The sequence below is a fragment of the Bison bison genome, unplaced genomic scaffold (genome assembly GCF_000754665.1).
Source record: "Bison bison bison isolate TAMUID 2011002044 unplaced genomic scaffold, Bison_UMD1.0 scf7180017864250, whole genome shotgun sequence".
Classification (NCBI taxonomy): Eukaryota; Metazoa; Chordata; class Mammalia; order Artiodactyla; family Bovidae; genus Bison; species Bison bison.
In genome coordinates, this window is record NW_011494822.1 from 1,613,274 (window position 1) to 1,629,533 (window position 16,260).

At 45.5% G+C, this 16,260-nt stretch overlaps 1 protein-coding gene across 2 annotated transcripts in view; it reads left to right on the forward strand.

Annotated features, from left to right (window-relative positions):
• The window catches only part of SEMA5A (sema domain, seven thrombospondin repeats (type 1 and type 1-like), transmembrane domain (TM) and short cytoplasmic domain, (semaphorin) 5A), a 559,453-nt gene that overhangs the window by 397,906 nt on the left and 145,287 nt on the right, over positions 1–16,260 (forward strand). For both annotated transcript variants that reach the window (XM_010847535.1, XM_010847536.1), the window contains 2 exons: positions 356–491; positions 9,443–9,647. In XM_010847535.1, coding sequence (XP_010845837.1) covers positions 356–491; positions 9,443–9,647 — 341 coding nt within the window. The remainder of the gene's footprint in view (positions 1–355; positions 492–9,442; positions 9,648–16,260) is intronic.

The window sequence follows — 16,260 nt, forward strand, 5'->3', positions numbered from 1 at the left end:
GAATTTTATTTATTTATTTTTTCCTCCAGGAATTTTAAAGGTATAACATACAGCTCCTCAAAAGCTTCTATCATTTCTGCCCCAGCTGGGTGCGGACTCCATCCTGTCCGTGGGATTACAAGCAACATAACTGCTAAATACTGTTGTTTCTAGAATGAAATGTTGGAGGAAAAAAAAAACCCAGAGGAGCACCATCACTGCTTCAGCCTCATCTGTAGGGTGTTTATTCCTGCTGATCTTGAGTGTTCCCCTAGAAGGTGTTTCCTGGGCACCAAGAATCTGTCGTGGGGAGCAGAGCTCACCTTCGAGGGTGCTCTCTAACCCGTCTTCTCCTCTCTCTTCCTCACCTCCCCAGGAACAGCATTGCCGCCTCGGCCGTGTGCGTCTTCAACCTCAGCGCCATTTCTCAGGCCTTTAACGGGCCCTTCAAGTACCAGGAGAACTCTCGGTCCGCCTGGCTGCCGTATCCCAACCCCAACCCCAACTTCCAGGTAATTCCGGGGACAAAGGACCACTCCTTCAGTCATTCCCGCTGCTCACCCAGATAGCAGGCAGAAACCTTGTGCAGACAGACAGGCTGGGGCCACTGAAACCCTGGTACTCGCACAGTGCAGCTGTGAGCTGCCCCACCCCCAACCCCCTGTGGGACAGTCCCTCACTCAGCTTGTCTCATGTAAATAGACCACGGCCTTTTGTGTCCTGAGGCGCCTGGCCTTCAAAGGGTCTTTTGTCAGCTGGGACGCCTGAGCTTGGACTGCAAAAGGCCAGCACAATGCAGCAGGTTGGGAATCCAGCTTCAATTAGTACTAATGATGGTGGGCTCTGTGTCCCCAGGAGCTCTGACTCCTAATGAATGATGCTGTAATGAACGTGGTCCAGGACACAGAGCAGTGGGGATGCACAAACAGAATTGAGCTCTAATTGGGTATGCGGTGAGATTTCCTGTTGGGGTGAATGGGATGTGATGGGGCGGCTGTGGAGAAAACAGGAGCAGATGGAGGCCATTTGTGTATAAGGCACCAAATGCCGCGTGTTCAAGCTGTCAGGGGCTCTGACATCATCTGCTCTCATCTACCCATGTTGAGAGGGAGCTGAAACCAAAAGGGACGAAAGCCTCTACTGTTTGGTCGGTCAGCAGGTGTGTTAGTCAGCTCCGGCTGCTGTAACAAAATGCCACAGACTGGAAATTTCTTTTCTCACAATTCTGGAGGCTAAAGTCCATGATCAAGGTTCTGGCCCATTCAGTTTCTAGAGTGTACTCCCTTCCTAGTTTGTAGATGGCCAGCTTCTCACCATGTCCTCATGTGGCTTTTCCTAGGTGAGCATGAAGTGACACTAACCCTATGAGATCAGGGCCCCACCCTTATGACCTCATTTAACCTCAGTCACTTCCTTAGCGGCTCCAGCTCCTAATACAGCCACTTTGAGGGTTAGGATTTCAACATTTTAGGGAGACTCAGACATTCATGCGTACCAGCAGATTTCCCTGGAGCTCCTTTCTTCTGAGAAGAACTGTCTTAGGATCTTCACCATCATCATCGTGGGTGTAATTTTTAGGAATGCCAAGTTCCAGACACTGGGCTCAATGCTTCTATGTATCTTGCCGCCTTCTGGCAACTGTGCAATGATTGGTAACAGCTCCCTCTGACAGAGAAGGGTGTTGAGCCTCAGAGTGTGTCATCAGGACAAGGATACGGGCCCCTTAGTGGCTGAGCTGGGCTCTCAGGCCCAGTCCTCAGATTCAGAGCCTCAACCTCTTCCAACCAGAGGAACTTTAGTCTTCATAACTAGTCAGTGTTAGACTCAAGTTGTGTATTCAGACCTCCAAATTCTGGTTGGTTTGTCAACCCAACACATAAAACCTCTGGCTTTTGAGAAAACTGAGAATGTGGAAAAGTTCAATTATTTTACATTTTACTTGTACTTTGACAAGAATCATTCAATTCTAATTGTTTTGAAATTTTTTTATAAAGATCGTGACACTGAGAATAGAGATGGGCCTACATGTCCACTTTACCATTCACTGCTTTACTTGGGAAAATGATATAGCATCCCATAACAAGGCGGACTGGAGAAGGCAATGGCAACCCACTTCAGTACTCTTGCCTGGAAAATCCCATGGGCGGAGGAGCCTGGCAGGCCGAAGTCCATGGGGTCGCTAAGAGTTGGACACGACTGAGGAACTTCACTTTCACTTTTCACTTTCATGCATTGAAGAAGGCAATGGCAACCCACTCCAGTGTCCTTGCATGGAGAATCCCAGGGATGGGGGAGCCTGGTGGGCTGCCATCTATGGAGTTGCACAGAGTCTGGCAGGACTGAAGCAACTTAGCAGCAGCAGCAACAGCAACAGGGGGGACTATTTAAGGGTTATTTGTTTGTATCGACTTTGTCATATTTTCTCATCTCAGCAGCTCTGTAAAGTGGGTGTCATTAGCCCCACTTGTAAGTCAGGAAACTGAATGATCAAGTTTATAGTTGTTATTCAAGTCTCCCTACTAAGAAAGTTCAGTACTAGACAAAGAAATGCAGGCAAGCAAACAGTTTAGTGGGAACCAGACATGAAGTCGTCAGGTTTCCTGATGACATACATGATTTATGTAATTAGTAACTGAACACGGACTCCCTGTGCCTCATTGTTGAGTCTCTGCATTTAAATCCCACCCATATCCCTGGATCCTGGGGTGATGTGGCTGTTTAAGAAGGCCCTCTGGAAAACCATGAAGGTGAAATACATCATTTCCTTTCAGAAAGTCCATGGTAAAATCCTAAAGTTTAAAAAAATTTTCAAAGATGCTCACAGTATTTTAGGGTTCTTTTAATGTCTTGATATTTCAACTGCACGCGTCTTCACAGTGAACAGTGACTTAATCAACTCTGTGATGCCTTACCACCTCTGGGCAGTGGATAGCTTTTAGCCCCTTTGTCTGGATACATTTGTAGCACAAAGCAAATCCCCTCATTTCCTGAGGCCACAGGCATCTGGTTTTATAATGCCAGTGTCACACTAAAGGGCTTACCACGTTTATGAGATGAAGTCCGGCCGTGTGGTGTAATGAATGAAGCCTGCAGAACGTGGTGTGCATTTCAGGCAGGGAGCCTACTCCACTGAGCTTGTCTTCCTTGGGTGGTATTTAAGATTTGCATAGGACTAAAGTTTAGATTATGGTGATTCTTTGCATAAGTCCTGATATACATGAGTATTGAATATTTTCTTTTGGTTTACCATGTTTGATAACCATGCTAACTTAAGGCAACCTGACTGACTTTTAAGGAACCACACACACTGTTATGGGGGGGTAGGGTCCATCCACTAACTGTGTATAAAGGGCCTTATATTTGCAAAAACCAATGGTTACATGCAGTTAGATATTTTAAATTATTGTTTGCCTACTAAGATTTGGAATTTTATGCAGTGCATATGTACTAGAAGGCTTCCTTGGTAGCTCAGACAGTAAAGAATCCACCTGCATTGCAGGAGACGGGTTTGATACCTGGGTTGGGAACATCCCCTGGAGAAGGGGATGGCAACCCACTCTGGTATTATTGTCTGGAGAACCCCATGGACAGAGAAGCTGGACCGGCTACAGTCCATGGGGTGACAGAGAGTTAGACACCACTGAGCAACTAAGCAGGAGTGTACTAGAAATAGCTAATTAATTAGAAGATCAGATACATGACTCAGATTCAAGAAGAATGGGGTAGGCTGCACAATGCCTAATTTTGCAAGATTTGATACAAAATTCTCTATTGAAGATAGTAACAAAATGTAACACTATTAATTTTTATCAGTTGCAATCTAGAAACCACTGCAGGTGGTGCTATGAAAGTCGTCCCTGTTAGAGCTGCAGTCCCCAAAGCCATGTAGACTCTGGGCCTCACTAGGAAAAGCTTCAGTCACTTACAGAAAACATTGTCCAGACCCAGTGGTACAGCTGCACTGGGACAGACTCTAGAAATTTCTGTGCAGTTTTGATTACCAGCAACCAAATTGATGGAGCCGAAATGGATAACAGACCCTCAAAAGTGGTCGAGCAGATGAGCAGGCCACTGCTGGAGGACCAGATGATGGGACCTGGCCAAGTCATCAGCATCCTTCAGTACTCCATTGGCATTTACAACAAAACAGGAGGAAGGGTACCATCAAAGTCAAGCACTCTCCGCGTGTGCCTCGGTGATCGTGGATGTACCTACCAAGGGCCGGCAGGCTAGGGCTAGGATGGATCTGTCATCCTTGGAAAAAATAAACAAGAATGCAAATATTATTGTTTTAAGAATTAGTAGAAGTATAGATATATTACTCTCAGAGGTGTTAGCAAGACAAAGACTATGGATTGTAAGCCACAGGAGGACGATGGCTGTGTTTTTACTATTTTTAATGTTTTCCTCTTGCTCAGAGTCCCTGGGGTGTCACGCCAACACTGCAGGAGCCCCATGTGTAAGGCATGGTGAGAGAATTTGCAGCCCGTTAGAGAGCTAGGTGGATTACTTATGATCCAATAAATATATGGTATAAATTTAAATAGAATTCAAAATATTTGAAAAAGAATCCTCAGGTGAGATTTTCATTATAAGTTGGCTAGAAAACCAAGACACTGTATAGTTTCAACCAGTTCTTGGCTAATGATACTGCTGATCGATTCCAACCTCTGCCTTTTTCCCCCCTCACCACAAAGCAGCTTTTTTTCCTCCGACACCAAGCCAGATGTCCAACAATTCAACTCAATTCTGACACTGTTTACCCAGAGATAGCACCAGATCTCATGGTTGATAGACTTGGTCCTGCAAGACTCTCCCCTTGACCCTCGCTTCCAACACCAGTCTCCAGTCCAGGTTGTCACTCTTGCTTCCGACCTGGGCTATAGGTGGATCCCCTCCTTAGGTTTGTTAATCATCTAGAGAGGCTCATAGAACTCAAACATTTTACTTGTGAGAGCATCGTTGTTGTTCAATCACTAAGTCATGTCCAACTCTTTGTGACTTCATAGACTGCAGCACACCAGGCTCACCTGTCCTTCTCCATCTCCTGGACTTTGCTCAAATTCGTGTCCATTGAGCCAGTGATGCCATCCAACCGTCTCATCCTCTGCCGCCCCCTTCTTCTCCTACCTTCAATCTATCCCAGCATCAGGGTCTTTTCCAATGAGTTGGCTCCTCCCATCAGACGGTCAAAACATTGGAGCTTCAGTGTCAGTCCTTCCAATGAATATTCAGGATTGATTTCCTTTAGGATTGACTGGTTGGTCTCCTTGCAGTCCAAGGGACTCACAAGAGTCTTCTTCAACACCACAGTTTGAAAGCATCAATTCTTCAGCACTCAGCCTTCTTTATGGTCCAACTCTCAGGTCTATACATGACTACTGGAAAAACCGTAGCTTTGACTATATGGACCTTTATCTGCAAGTGATATCTCCACTTGTTAATACATTGTCTAGATTTGTCATAGCTTTCCCTCCAAGAAGCAGGCATCTTTTGATTTCAGGCAATCACTGTCTGCAGTGATTTGGGAGTCCAAGAAAATAAGCTTTCTTGTAAAGGACATAGCTCAGGAACATTCAGATGGAAGAGGTGCACAGGGAGAGTAGGGAAAGGTTTGAGTAAAGAGCATGGAGCTCTTTCTGAGCTGAGCATGCTTGCTGAATCTCCATGTGGTCACCAACCTGGAGGATCTGAACTCTCCATCCTTTGGGGCTTTATGAGTGTTTTTCACTTAAGCAGGTTGATTAAATCATCTGGCCATTGGTGATGGATTCAACCTCCAGCATCTTTCTCCTTCCTGGAGTTCAGCGCAGTGGGACCAAAAGTTCCAACCCTCTGACCACAGGGATGGCAGCTCTGGCAGGCATCATTCCCACACTTCAGTGAGGTCCAGAGGTGACCTCAGTAACTTAACAAAAGACGCCTTTATTGTTCTCTTCACTTAGGAAGTGTCAGGGGTTTTAGGAGCTCTGTGACAGAACAGGGATGAAAACTAACTATATGTTTCTTATTTCAAATCGCAGTATCACAGTGACAATTCAGGTTGCAGCCTAGGGTTAGGCTAGCCATCATGAAAAGACAGGTGGCAGTCGGGGGGTTCCATTCTCGCACGCCCCACGCCACCGCCCCACCGCCCCCCCCCCCCGCCCCCCAGGTCTTGGAGTCTCCCAGGTCCCCAGACTCCTCAAGAGCAGCCAGAGGTCCTCAATTTCATATTATGCCTCCCGGGTTTTATGATGTCAATTTTAAAAGCACTGTGTGGAGAAAACAAAACCTGGATGGAAAACTCCATCCCCCAGGCAGACTGCTCCTTGTCTCCTGTGACTTAAGAATTGCTGCTGATTTCAGGAAGAGAAAACAGCCAGACCTGGCCACTGTCAGAACTAGAACTCGCCTGGACAGACTTCAGACCGTTTTGTGACACTGTTGTTAACGGGCAGTGTCTCTGCCCTCCACGTGTCATTGTTAAATACGGTAATTATATAAAATCCCCTGGCTCTGCACCCCCTGCCCCAGCACAACTGCTGTGTGTTCACTCGTTGATTCCTTCCTCCCTTCACTTATTCATTCCTTCCCTCTGGCCCCTGCAGCTCAATGGACCATAGAATTGCTGCCCTGCTGTGAGGCAGACCCATGGACCATTTATACCATTGTTTGAATGGCTTCTCTGTGCCAGGCGCACGGCCTGGCTCCTTGGCGTTTACAAGCCTCACAGCAGCCCTCTGAAGGGAGCAGAAGTGTTTTTGAACCACTTTATAGATAAAGAGACAAGGACTGCGAGGCAGGGACTCACCTGAGGCCGCGTGGTCCCTGGGCCACAGAACTGACCCTTCACCTTCACCCGACCCTTCCACCACCTGGTACCAGGGGAACCCCTGCAAAGATGCAGCATTTAAACTAAGCTTTGGACTGGTCTTGGCATCCATTTTGCTCCAAGATTCTTTAAATATACCATCAGCCTATCCTTTGGGGGCATGTAGGCTATTTTATCAAGTGCTACAAAAATATCCTCAATTTTTCACAAGCCATTTCCATCATCTACTTTTGCACCTCTAACCTATTATAAAACCACGTATTAGAAACGACATGTTATAAAGGTTGTTTTTCAGATGGAATGGACAGGGAAATTCATTTCCATCAACCCTGCCTCTATGAAGTTCTGCCGGGGATCAGCCTTTATTGGACCTAGGATTTAAAGTTTATGAAAGAAATGAGAAATCGTGGTGATAATTTTCTGATTCTGTACGCTGCCCTGGGAAAGCTTGGCTTGCTTTCCCGCCCCTCTTTTAACCTCGTCTCTGCCCAAAACCATCCTCCACGAGACCTGCCAGCCTTTGCACAGTGCAGCTCTGAATTTAATTCTCCGCAGTTTCCAGGCTTGGATTTTTTTTTTTCCCTGCTTTAGTCCCAGAGTCCTCTGCATGGTATTTCTACCTGAAAAGTCCACTTCCTTCCTTCCTGTTTCCTTCTGGTTTCTTCCTTTTCTCTCTCTTCATCTCCTTCCTCTCTCACATCCTTTAGTTCCTTATGCCCCCTGTTCTTAAAAATTCATCATTGTCAGGGAGGAAGAAAGTTTCCTCTGCCCTTCTAGCTTCTTCCAACCAGTCCGAGAATTAAATTGGCATGAGACAGGTTAACACGAGAAAATCCAGCACAAGTTTAATAACACATACACAGGAGAGGGACCCAGGAAAACTGAGTAACTCCCCCTGATGGCAGAAACCCTCCCCTTAAATACCATCTTCAGCTAAAGACAAAACAGGATGTTGGGACAGTGTTTTGGGACTTCAAAGAGGAGGAAGGCAATTGACCTGCACATAGAAAACCAAATGTTTGGTAAACAAGAGTTTGCTGGGCCTGCAGAGACTGTTGGACACAGAGTGGGCTCTGGTCTCTGGGCCCTGCTGAGTTTTCCCCACTACAGTCTGCCCTTATTCAGTGCAGACATCTCTGGAAATAGCTCTATTCCAGGAACAGGCCATCTATCTAAATTTTGTAAACGTTTAGGGGAAGTCACAGTTTCTTCTTGAGTCCTTTGGGCCTCCGTTGTTTTCCGCTCTAGAGATTGTTCACATGCCAGAGAGATGTTTGGGGTGGCAAGCTTTGCTGCCCTGCACCATGTTTTTATTTGATGCTTGACTCTAACCAGAGGTTTTGTTTCTTTTGGCTTGGGTTAGATAATAAGCTCATGATAATAAGGCGAACAGAGTGTTTCGTTCGTGGAATTCTCCAGGCAGCAGTACTGGAGTGGGTAGCCGTTCCCTCCTCCAGGGGATCTTCCCGACCCAGGGATCAAACCTAGGTCTCCCACACTGCAGGCAGATTCTTTACCATCAGAGCCACCAGGGAAGCCCAGATAATAAGGGCACAATAATACGGCTAACGTAGTGTTGTGTAGCTTATGTGAAAGACAGCAGAACAGTATTGTGTAGTTTGCAGATTAAAATGACCTAAATCTATCTCTGTAGAATCCATGTCTTGCTTATAGATCTGCCATCCCAAAGAAAGCTAGTAAATCTGCGTCATGCATTTGATGGCTGAATTTTCCACCTGGGAATCTGATGTGTCTGGCAGATTGGACAGTGTGCATTTAGCCAGACAACTCCCTAGGGGACTCTAGAGGTGATGAGGAGATGTTATGCATATGCTATTCAAATTAGCAGTGACTCCTACTTCATGTTTTTTTAAACTTCTGATCATTGATTTATTTTTACTTTTTATTTTATATTGGAGTATAGTTGATTTACAGTGTTGTAATAGTTTCAGTTATACGGCAAAGGGATTCAGCTATACAACGCAAGGCAATGTGTTTGCATGCTCAGTCATATCCAACTCTTTGTGACCCCGTGGGGCTCCTCTGTCCATGCGATTTCCCAGGCCACAATACTGGAATGGGCTGCCATTTCCTTCTGTAGGGTATCTTCCTGACCCAGGGATCGAACCTGAGGCAGACCACTGAGATACCAGGGAAGCCTGCTCAGTTATTCTTATACATCGATCTATTCTTTTAAAATTCTTCTGCCATTTAGGTTGTTAAGCAGATTTCCCTCTGGTCTACAGTAGGTCCTTGTTGGTTATCCATTCTAAGTATAGCAGGATATACATGTCGATTCCCAACCCCAAGCTACCCCCTCCTCACCCTTCCCCTAGTAACCATAGTTACCCCCTGGTAACCATAAGTTCCTTCTCTAAGTCTGTGGGTCTGTTTCTGCTTTGTTGATGTCACTTCATTTTGTTCTGATCATTCATTTAGGATGAGAGTTGAGAAGACTCCCCAAATACAATGAGCTCAGATCTAAACTGGGAGAGACACCAAAAATGGGGGCAGTAAGGGGACTGGAGAAGGGGGCACATTGGCACCGGCAGATGTTGAGATTGCCAGTCGCCCCCCCAGCCAGGCTGGCTGGAGCGGCCCTGGGTGTGCAGGTGGCCGGGCCTGGTAACAGCCTCTCTCCCTCTGCAGTGCGGCACCGTGGACCAGGGTGTGTACGTGAACCTCACGGAGAGGAACCTGCAGGACGCGCAGAAGTTCATCCTGATGCACGAAGTGGTGCAGCCGGTGAGCCCCGTGCCCGCCTTCATGGAGGACAGCAGCCGCTTCTCCCACGTGGCCGTGGATGTGGTGCAGGCCCGGGACGCCCTCGTCCACATCATCTACCTGGCCACAGGTAGGAGCCCGCCCTCCTCTGCTGAGTGTTCTGTCGGCTTCTGATTTCATGTGTGACCTCGGTGCCATGCTTTGGGCCTGCCTTCTTTCCTCCAAGCATCAAAGTGCTGTCTTATCTTCATCACCCCTTTTGAAGTAATTTAATCATCTGTTTTCAGTCTATTAGTTATAACTCTAATTGGAAAAGCAGTTCCTAATTTCTCTCTTTTTAATTTTATTGAAGTATAGCATCAATTTTAGCTGTATAGCAAAGTGATTCACTTATGTGTGCATCTGTGTATTATTCTTTTTCGTATTCTTTTCCATCGTGGTTTATGACAAGATATTGAATGTAGTTCCCGGTGCTCTACAGTAGGACCTTGTTGTTTATCCATCCTATATCTACTAGTTTGCATCTGTTAATCCCAAACTCCTAGTCCTTCCTTCCCCTATTCTCCTTGCAACTATGTCTGTTTTCTATGTGAGCCCATTTCTGTCTTGTAAATTCTGTTTCATTCCATTTGTGTTGTGTTTTAGATTCCACCTAACTCTCTGTCTGTGTCTGTGTTAGTTGCTTAGTTGTGTCTAACTCTTTGTGATCTCATGGACTGTAGCTCATCAGGTTCCTCTGTCCATGGGATTCTCCAGCCAAGAATACTGGAGTGGGTTGCCATTTCCTTCTCCAGGGGATCTTCATGACCCAGGGATCAAACCCCAGTCCCCTGCATTGCAGGCAGATTCTTTAACATCTGAGCTATAAGGGGAGGCCTATAAGTGATATCATATGGTATTTGTCTTTCTCTGTCTGACCTACTTTGCTTAGTATGGTCATTTCTAGGTCCATCCTGGTTTGGGGTTCTAATTCCAATCATGATAGATGACAAGCCATTCAGTAGATACGTCCTCTAGAGACTAACTTTTCTTTTCTACAGACCTGGTTTTCTTGCTTTTGATATAATCTACTGCTTATCGATAAATTCATTCATGGTAGAGCAAGATGTTACTAATGCCAATCACAGGATGGGCTCTGGGAGAAGACGCCATACATAGAACTCTTCTGTAGTTTCCATGATACACTAGTCAGGTTGTTTGTTAAACTCAAGGGGAAGTGGGGATTGCCATGGATGAAGGCCCCTTCCAGCAGGGAAATGGCCATGAATACAGAAAGAGCCCTGCTCCCGACCTTGCTCAGGGCCTAAGGGCAGACATGCAGAGTTCTCCTAGCAGCTGGATACATGGATAGTATTTAAGTTGTTTAGACTAGCTGGGTGATTCTAACTTTAGGGACTCTTAAATTATAAATTTCATGTCTCGACCAGGTTCTGGGTCTTTTCATTTATCTCTTTTAGCACTGCTGAATACATTTTGAAGGTGATATCTTCTTTTGCAAGTTTTAATTCAGAATACAATTTAGCTTTAAAAGGATGTCATTTGAAATGATCCAGCAGATAGCTTTCTTCTTTATTTTCAAGGCATTGAAACGTACAAATGGAATATTAGAAGGAATATCCAAAAATGCCAGCCTGTTTTAACTAAACCTGCTAAGAGCTGAACCATTTCTGACAAGTAGGGATGTCAAAGATGGCAGAATTGGACTTTTAGAATTCAGAAGGCTGATGTTTATGTGGGCTTTTATTTATAGTGTGGATGGGCCTCCCAGGCGGCACTAGTGGTAAAGAACTCACCTGCCAATGCAGACGAATCAGAAAAGCAAGGTTTGATCCCTGGGTTGGGAAGATCCCCTAGAGAAGGGCATGGCGACCCACTCCAGTATTCTTGCCTGGAGAATCCCACAGACAGAGGAGCCTGGCGGGCTACAGCCCATAGAGTTGCCAGGAGTCAGACATGATTGAAGCGACTTAGCATGCACATAGCCAATAGATGACATCAAGGCAAACCTTGGATACATTTGATGGTAGAGCTGATACTGAGCAGACATGGCAGGACCTTACTGTCCATATGCTGTACATCATCCAGACATTAAGAAGGACTCAGCTGATACAGGGCTTCCCTGGTAGCTCACCTGCAATGCAGGAGACCGTGGTTCGATTCCTGGGTCGGGGAGATCTGCTGGAGAAGGGATAGTCTCCCCAGTCCAGTATTCTTGGGCTTCCCTTGTGGCTCAGCTGGTGAAGAATCCACCTGCAATTCGGAAGACCTGGGTTCAGTCCCTGGATTGGGAAGATCCCTAGAGGAGGGCATGGCAACCCACTCTAATGTTCTTGCCTGGAGAATCCCCATGGACAGAGGAGCCTGGTGGGCTACATTCCATGGGGTCACCAAGAGTCAGACATGACTGAGGGACTAAGCACAGCACAGCTGATACAGCATTGGTATAATTACCATTCACAGCCAGTGAATATGAAGCTGAACTACTTCCTAACTCGCTAGTAGGGTCAGTTGGGTATTTTGGGTTTAACAATCAGATTTGGTAATTTTTCTTCCTTTACCTGGGGTTTACTTGAATAAGCACAAATTGGAGAAACCCTGCCCGTGGTCATTTGAAAGTCGGTTACTTCTATTTCTCAGTACTATCTAAAAATCAAAGTGAAATAGGCCTTTGTTAATTGTGCAGCTCATGGTGCTTCTTGCAGCTCGAATGATATTGTCCCTGCTGGCCAGCACTGCACTGAGACCAACAGCTTTTCCTGTACACCTTCTGGGGCTGAATCTTTGCTACTCTCATCTTTGTCTTATCCAAAATCTAGCCAGGGCGAGACTCATTCTCTGGCTCATGACTGTGAGGATATTTTGCAGATCTTCTCAGAACAGGAGGCAACATGGCCATGTTGCCTTTAGAATATTTAAGAGTGGTGTTTTATGAATGACTGAGTCTTACCACCAAACAGCTGCTGAGTTCCTCTCTCCAAGGACAGAATGAGCATCATGTTGACCATCCGTGGATTCTGGGCATCTTGATTTTGGGAACCCCCGTCTTTTAGGGCCTGTGTCCTCCCTCTGTGACATGCCTTTGCTAGCTCTGTGTATCTTCCTGCCCCTCATGTGAGGCGCCCTCTCTTGCTCTTAGCTATGGCTGTTATTCTCTGTTCCAACCCTGCAAATACCATTCTGTTTCAGAGCTTCTACTGTCCTCTCTAGGGAGAAATGTATTGCTTTTTCTGACTGGGCCTCAATTCCAATGTCTACAGATTTGCTCCTCCAACATGCTGTCACTCTTGTTAAAATGTGTGTATGTGCTTAGGAGCTCAGTCATGTCTGATTCTTTGTGACCCCATAGACTGTAGCCCACCAGGGTCCTCTGTAGCCCACCAGGCTTCTCTGTCCATGGGACTTTTCAGGCAAGAATACTGGAGTGGGTTGCCATTTCCATCTCCAGGGGAATCTTCCTGACTCAGGGATTGAACTTGGGTCTCCTGCATTAGCAGGTGGATTCTCTACCACTGAGCCACCTGGGAAACCCCTTGTTCAGGTACCACATTCTATAATGCTGAGCCCTCTGCCACCTCTGCTAACCATTTATTTTATTTTTTCCATGACTGTTTATTTCCTTAATTCGAGCCCTTATTTCTGGGGTGCTGTTTTGGAATACTGTTTGTTCAGTGAGGGCATGGATAAGACTCACCTGGAGGACAGGTGAAATGCAGGTTCCTGAGCCCAACCACATGAGATCTTGATTCAGTACAGAGATGGGGGTGTTTTTACTAGGTTCCCAGGTCAACTCAATGCCAGGCATTTCTGGTCCATACTTAAGAAGTGCCCTTCTACAGGAAATAGTGATGATTACTGACTTAGACTCACTTCTCTATAATGAATGTACTTTGCTTATCTCTGTGCTTGGGCTCTGATAACATTGAGATTGATTTCTAATTGTTCGTGATGCAGATATAAAATCTGTTACTTGATGTGAACATTACAGACATTTTCACAGCTCATCTCACTTGCTGGGATTATTTGCTAATCAGGGGAGCTACCAGGGCTTCCCTTATAGCTCAGTTGGTAAAGAATCTCCTGCCTGCAGTGCAGGAGACCCCAGTTTGATTCCCACATCGGGAAGATCCACTGGAGAAGGGATAGGCTACCCACTCCAGTATCCTTGGGTTTCCCTTGTGGCTCAGTTGGTAAAGAATCTGCCTGCAATGCAGGAGACCTGTTTGATCCCTGGGTTGGGAAGATCCCCTGGAGAAGGGAAAGGCTACCCACTCCAGTATTCTGGCCTGGAGAATTCCATGGACTGCATAGTCCTTGGGGTCACATTGTGTCCCATGGGGACACGACTGAGGGACTTTCACTTTTAGCAAAGCAGATGTGACTTGATTTGAAAGAAAATGTTTTAAAATGAAGCAAGCTAATACAGAATGATTAAAATATACCAGGCTAAGAAATAGAAATCATATTGATAGGACTTGGTGGTCTGGGCTGGACAGGCAAAGATACCTGGAATGACTTCCCTGAGATAAAGGAAAATAGAGTCTGTACATTTCAAATCACACCATTCTTGAGCAATATTAACTTAGAATAAATGAACACTGAATATAGTCAGGTTAAGATTTTAAATTACAATAATAAAGAAATATTCAGGTGCTCAGGACAAAAAAAAATCTACAAGTGGAAAAATAAAGGTGGTTCTAGAATACTCTCTGACTGCATAAATCTGTGAAATGTAGTCTGAAATATTCTGAGAAAAAGAAAATATGAATCAAGAGTATTATATTCAAATAGAAATGAAGAAAACAGACAGACATTCCTCAAAATGAAAATCTCAAGCAATAGAATAAACACCAGGAGTGTCTTCTACAAGCACAAAACAAGACTAATTACTGGCTGGATTCAGCCAAACAAATTATGGAGGAGTTTTGAAAAGAAAAAAAGAAAAATAAAGCAAAACAATGGGGCACTTAAGACTAGATTTCAAGTAAAGCAATATATGTAAAAATTGGAAGAAAGTTGAATGTGACTCAAGAGTTTTCATTCTAGGCTAATCTTGCCTTCAAAGATAAAGGTACATGGAAAATTTAGGAATATAGCATCTATGGTTTCTTACTTTTGAAACAGAAAACTGTGTTTTGTAGTCAAAGAAGAAAATTAGAACAGAAATGTCAGGAAAGAAGTCATAGAAAAGGGATGGCTGATGAGCTAAGGATGCGTTTTCATTTTGGATGAAAGACAAATTAGGGAGTTCTATAGAACATGAGGGCTTCCCTGGTGGCTCAGCGGTAGAGAGTCCAAATTCAGCCAATGGAGGAGATGCAGGTTCAATCCCTGGGTCGGGCAGATCCTCTGGAGAAAGATACAGGAACTCACTCCAGTACTCTAGCCTGGGAAATCCCATGGACAGAGAAGCCTGGTGGGCTACAGTCCATGGGGTCACAGAGTCAGACAGCATTTAAAAACTAAACAACAATAGAACATGAAGGCCTCTGAGAGTTGATGGAACACCCTGTGCACAGAAAACTTAGAGAAGGGCCGTGAGGGTCCATCACTGGGGATGGTGACTGCAGCCATGAAATTAAAAGACGCTTACTCCTTGGAAGAAAAGCTACGACCAACCTAGACAGCATATTAAAAAGCAGAGACATTACTTTGCCAACAAAGGTCCGTCTAGTCAAAGTTATGGTTTTTCCAGTGGTCGTGTATGGATGTGAGAGTTGGACTATAAAGAAAGCAGAGCACTGAAGAATTGATGCTTTTGAACTGTGGTGTTGGAGAAGACTCTTGAGAGTCCCTGGACTACAAGGAGATCCAACCAGTCCATCCTAAAGGAAGTCAGTCCTGAATGTACTTTGGAAGGACTGATGTTGAAGCTGAAACTCCAATACTTTGGCCACCTGATGCAAAGAGCTGACTAATTGGTAAAGACCCTGATGCTGTGAAAGACTGAAGGCAGGAGGAGAAGGGGATGATGGAGGATGAGATGGTTGGATGGCATTGCCGACTCGATGGACATGAGTTTGAGTAAACTCTGGGAGTTGGTGATGGACAGGGAAGCCTGGCGTGCTGTAGTCCATGGGGTCACAAAGAGTCGGACATGACTGAGTGACTGATCTGAACTGAACTAAGCCCATCCTCAGATTTTCTTGGGCTTCCTTTCCCTGGATCCTCAGCCATTTGCTCCATCCCAGGTGCCACCTGGGCTGATAGATGCCTGGGCAAGACGATGCACTTTTTCCCACTGATGCTGATCAGCTTGTGGCCAGGCCCTCCTGCCACTTCTGGACATGGATGGGACATCACACTGCTTGCTTGGAATGTGATTCTCAAGCAAATGCTAAACAATCTGGGAGACGCAACCTGGAAGTTCAGGGGAATGAACTTCCAGTAAGGTGAAGGTTGATGGACAAGAGGCACGATATGGAAAGGAACCACTAATAAATTTCCTTTCTCTTTTTTTCCTCCAATGGCCAGTGGGTTCTTCACATAACCAAGCAGATGTCTCAGCGTACAGGGGTGGCCCACAGTGACCCCTCACTTGGCATTAACCCCTACCTTTCCTGCTCAAACTTGTCCCTCACTCACACGTCCTGGGGTTGCACCCCTAATAATGCATCAGCTCTTAATTCTTGCTTCATGTTCAGCTTTCTAGGCAATCACACTAAGGAAGAATTCACCTAACCATGTAGAGTTGCCTGACTGTAAACAAAGGCAGGGATAGATGATATAGGCTCAATAGACCAGAT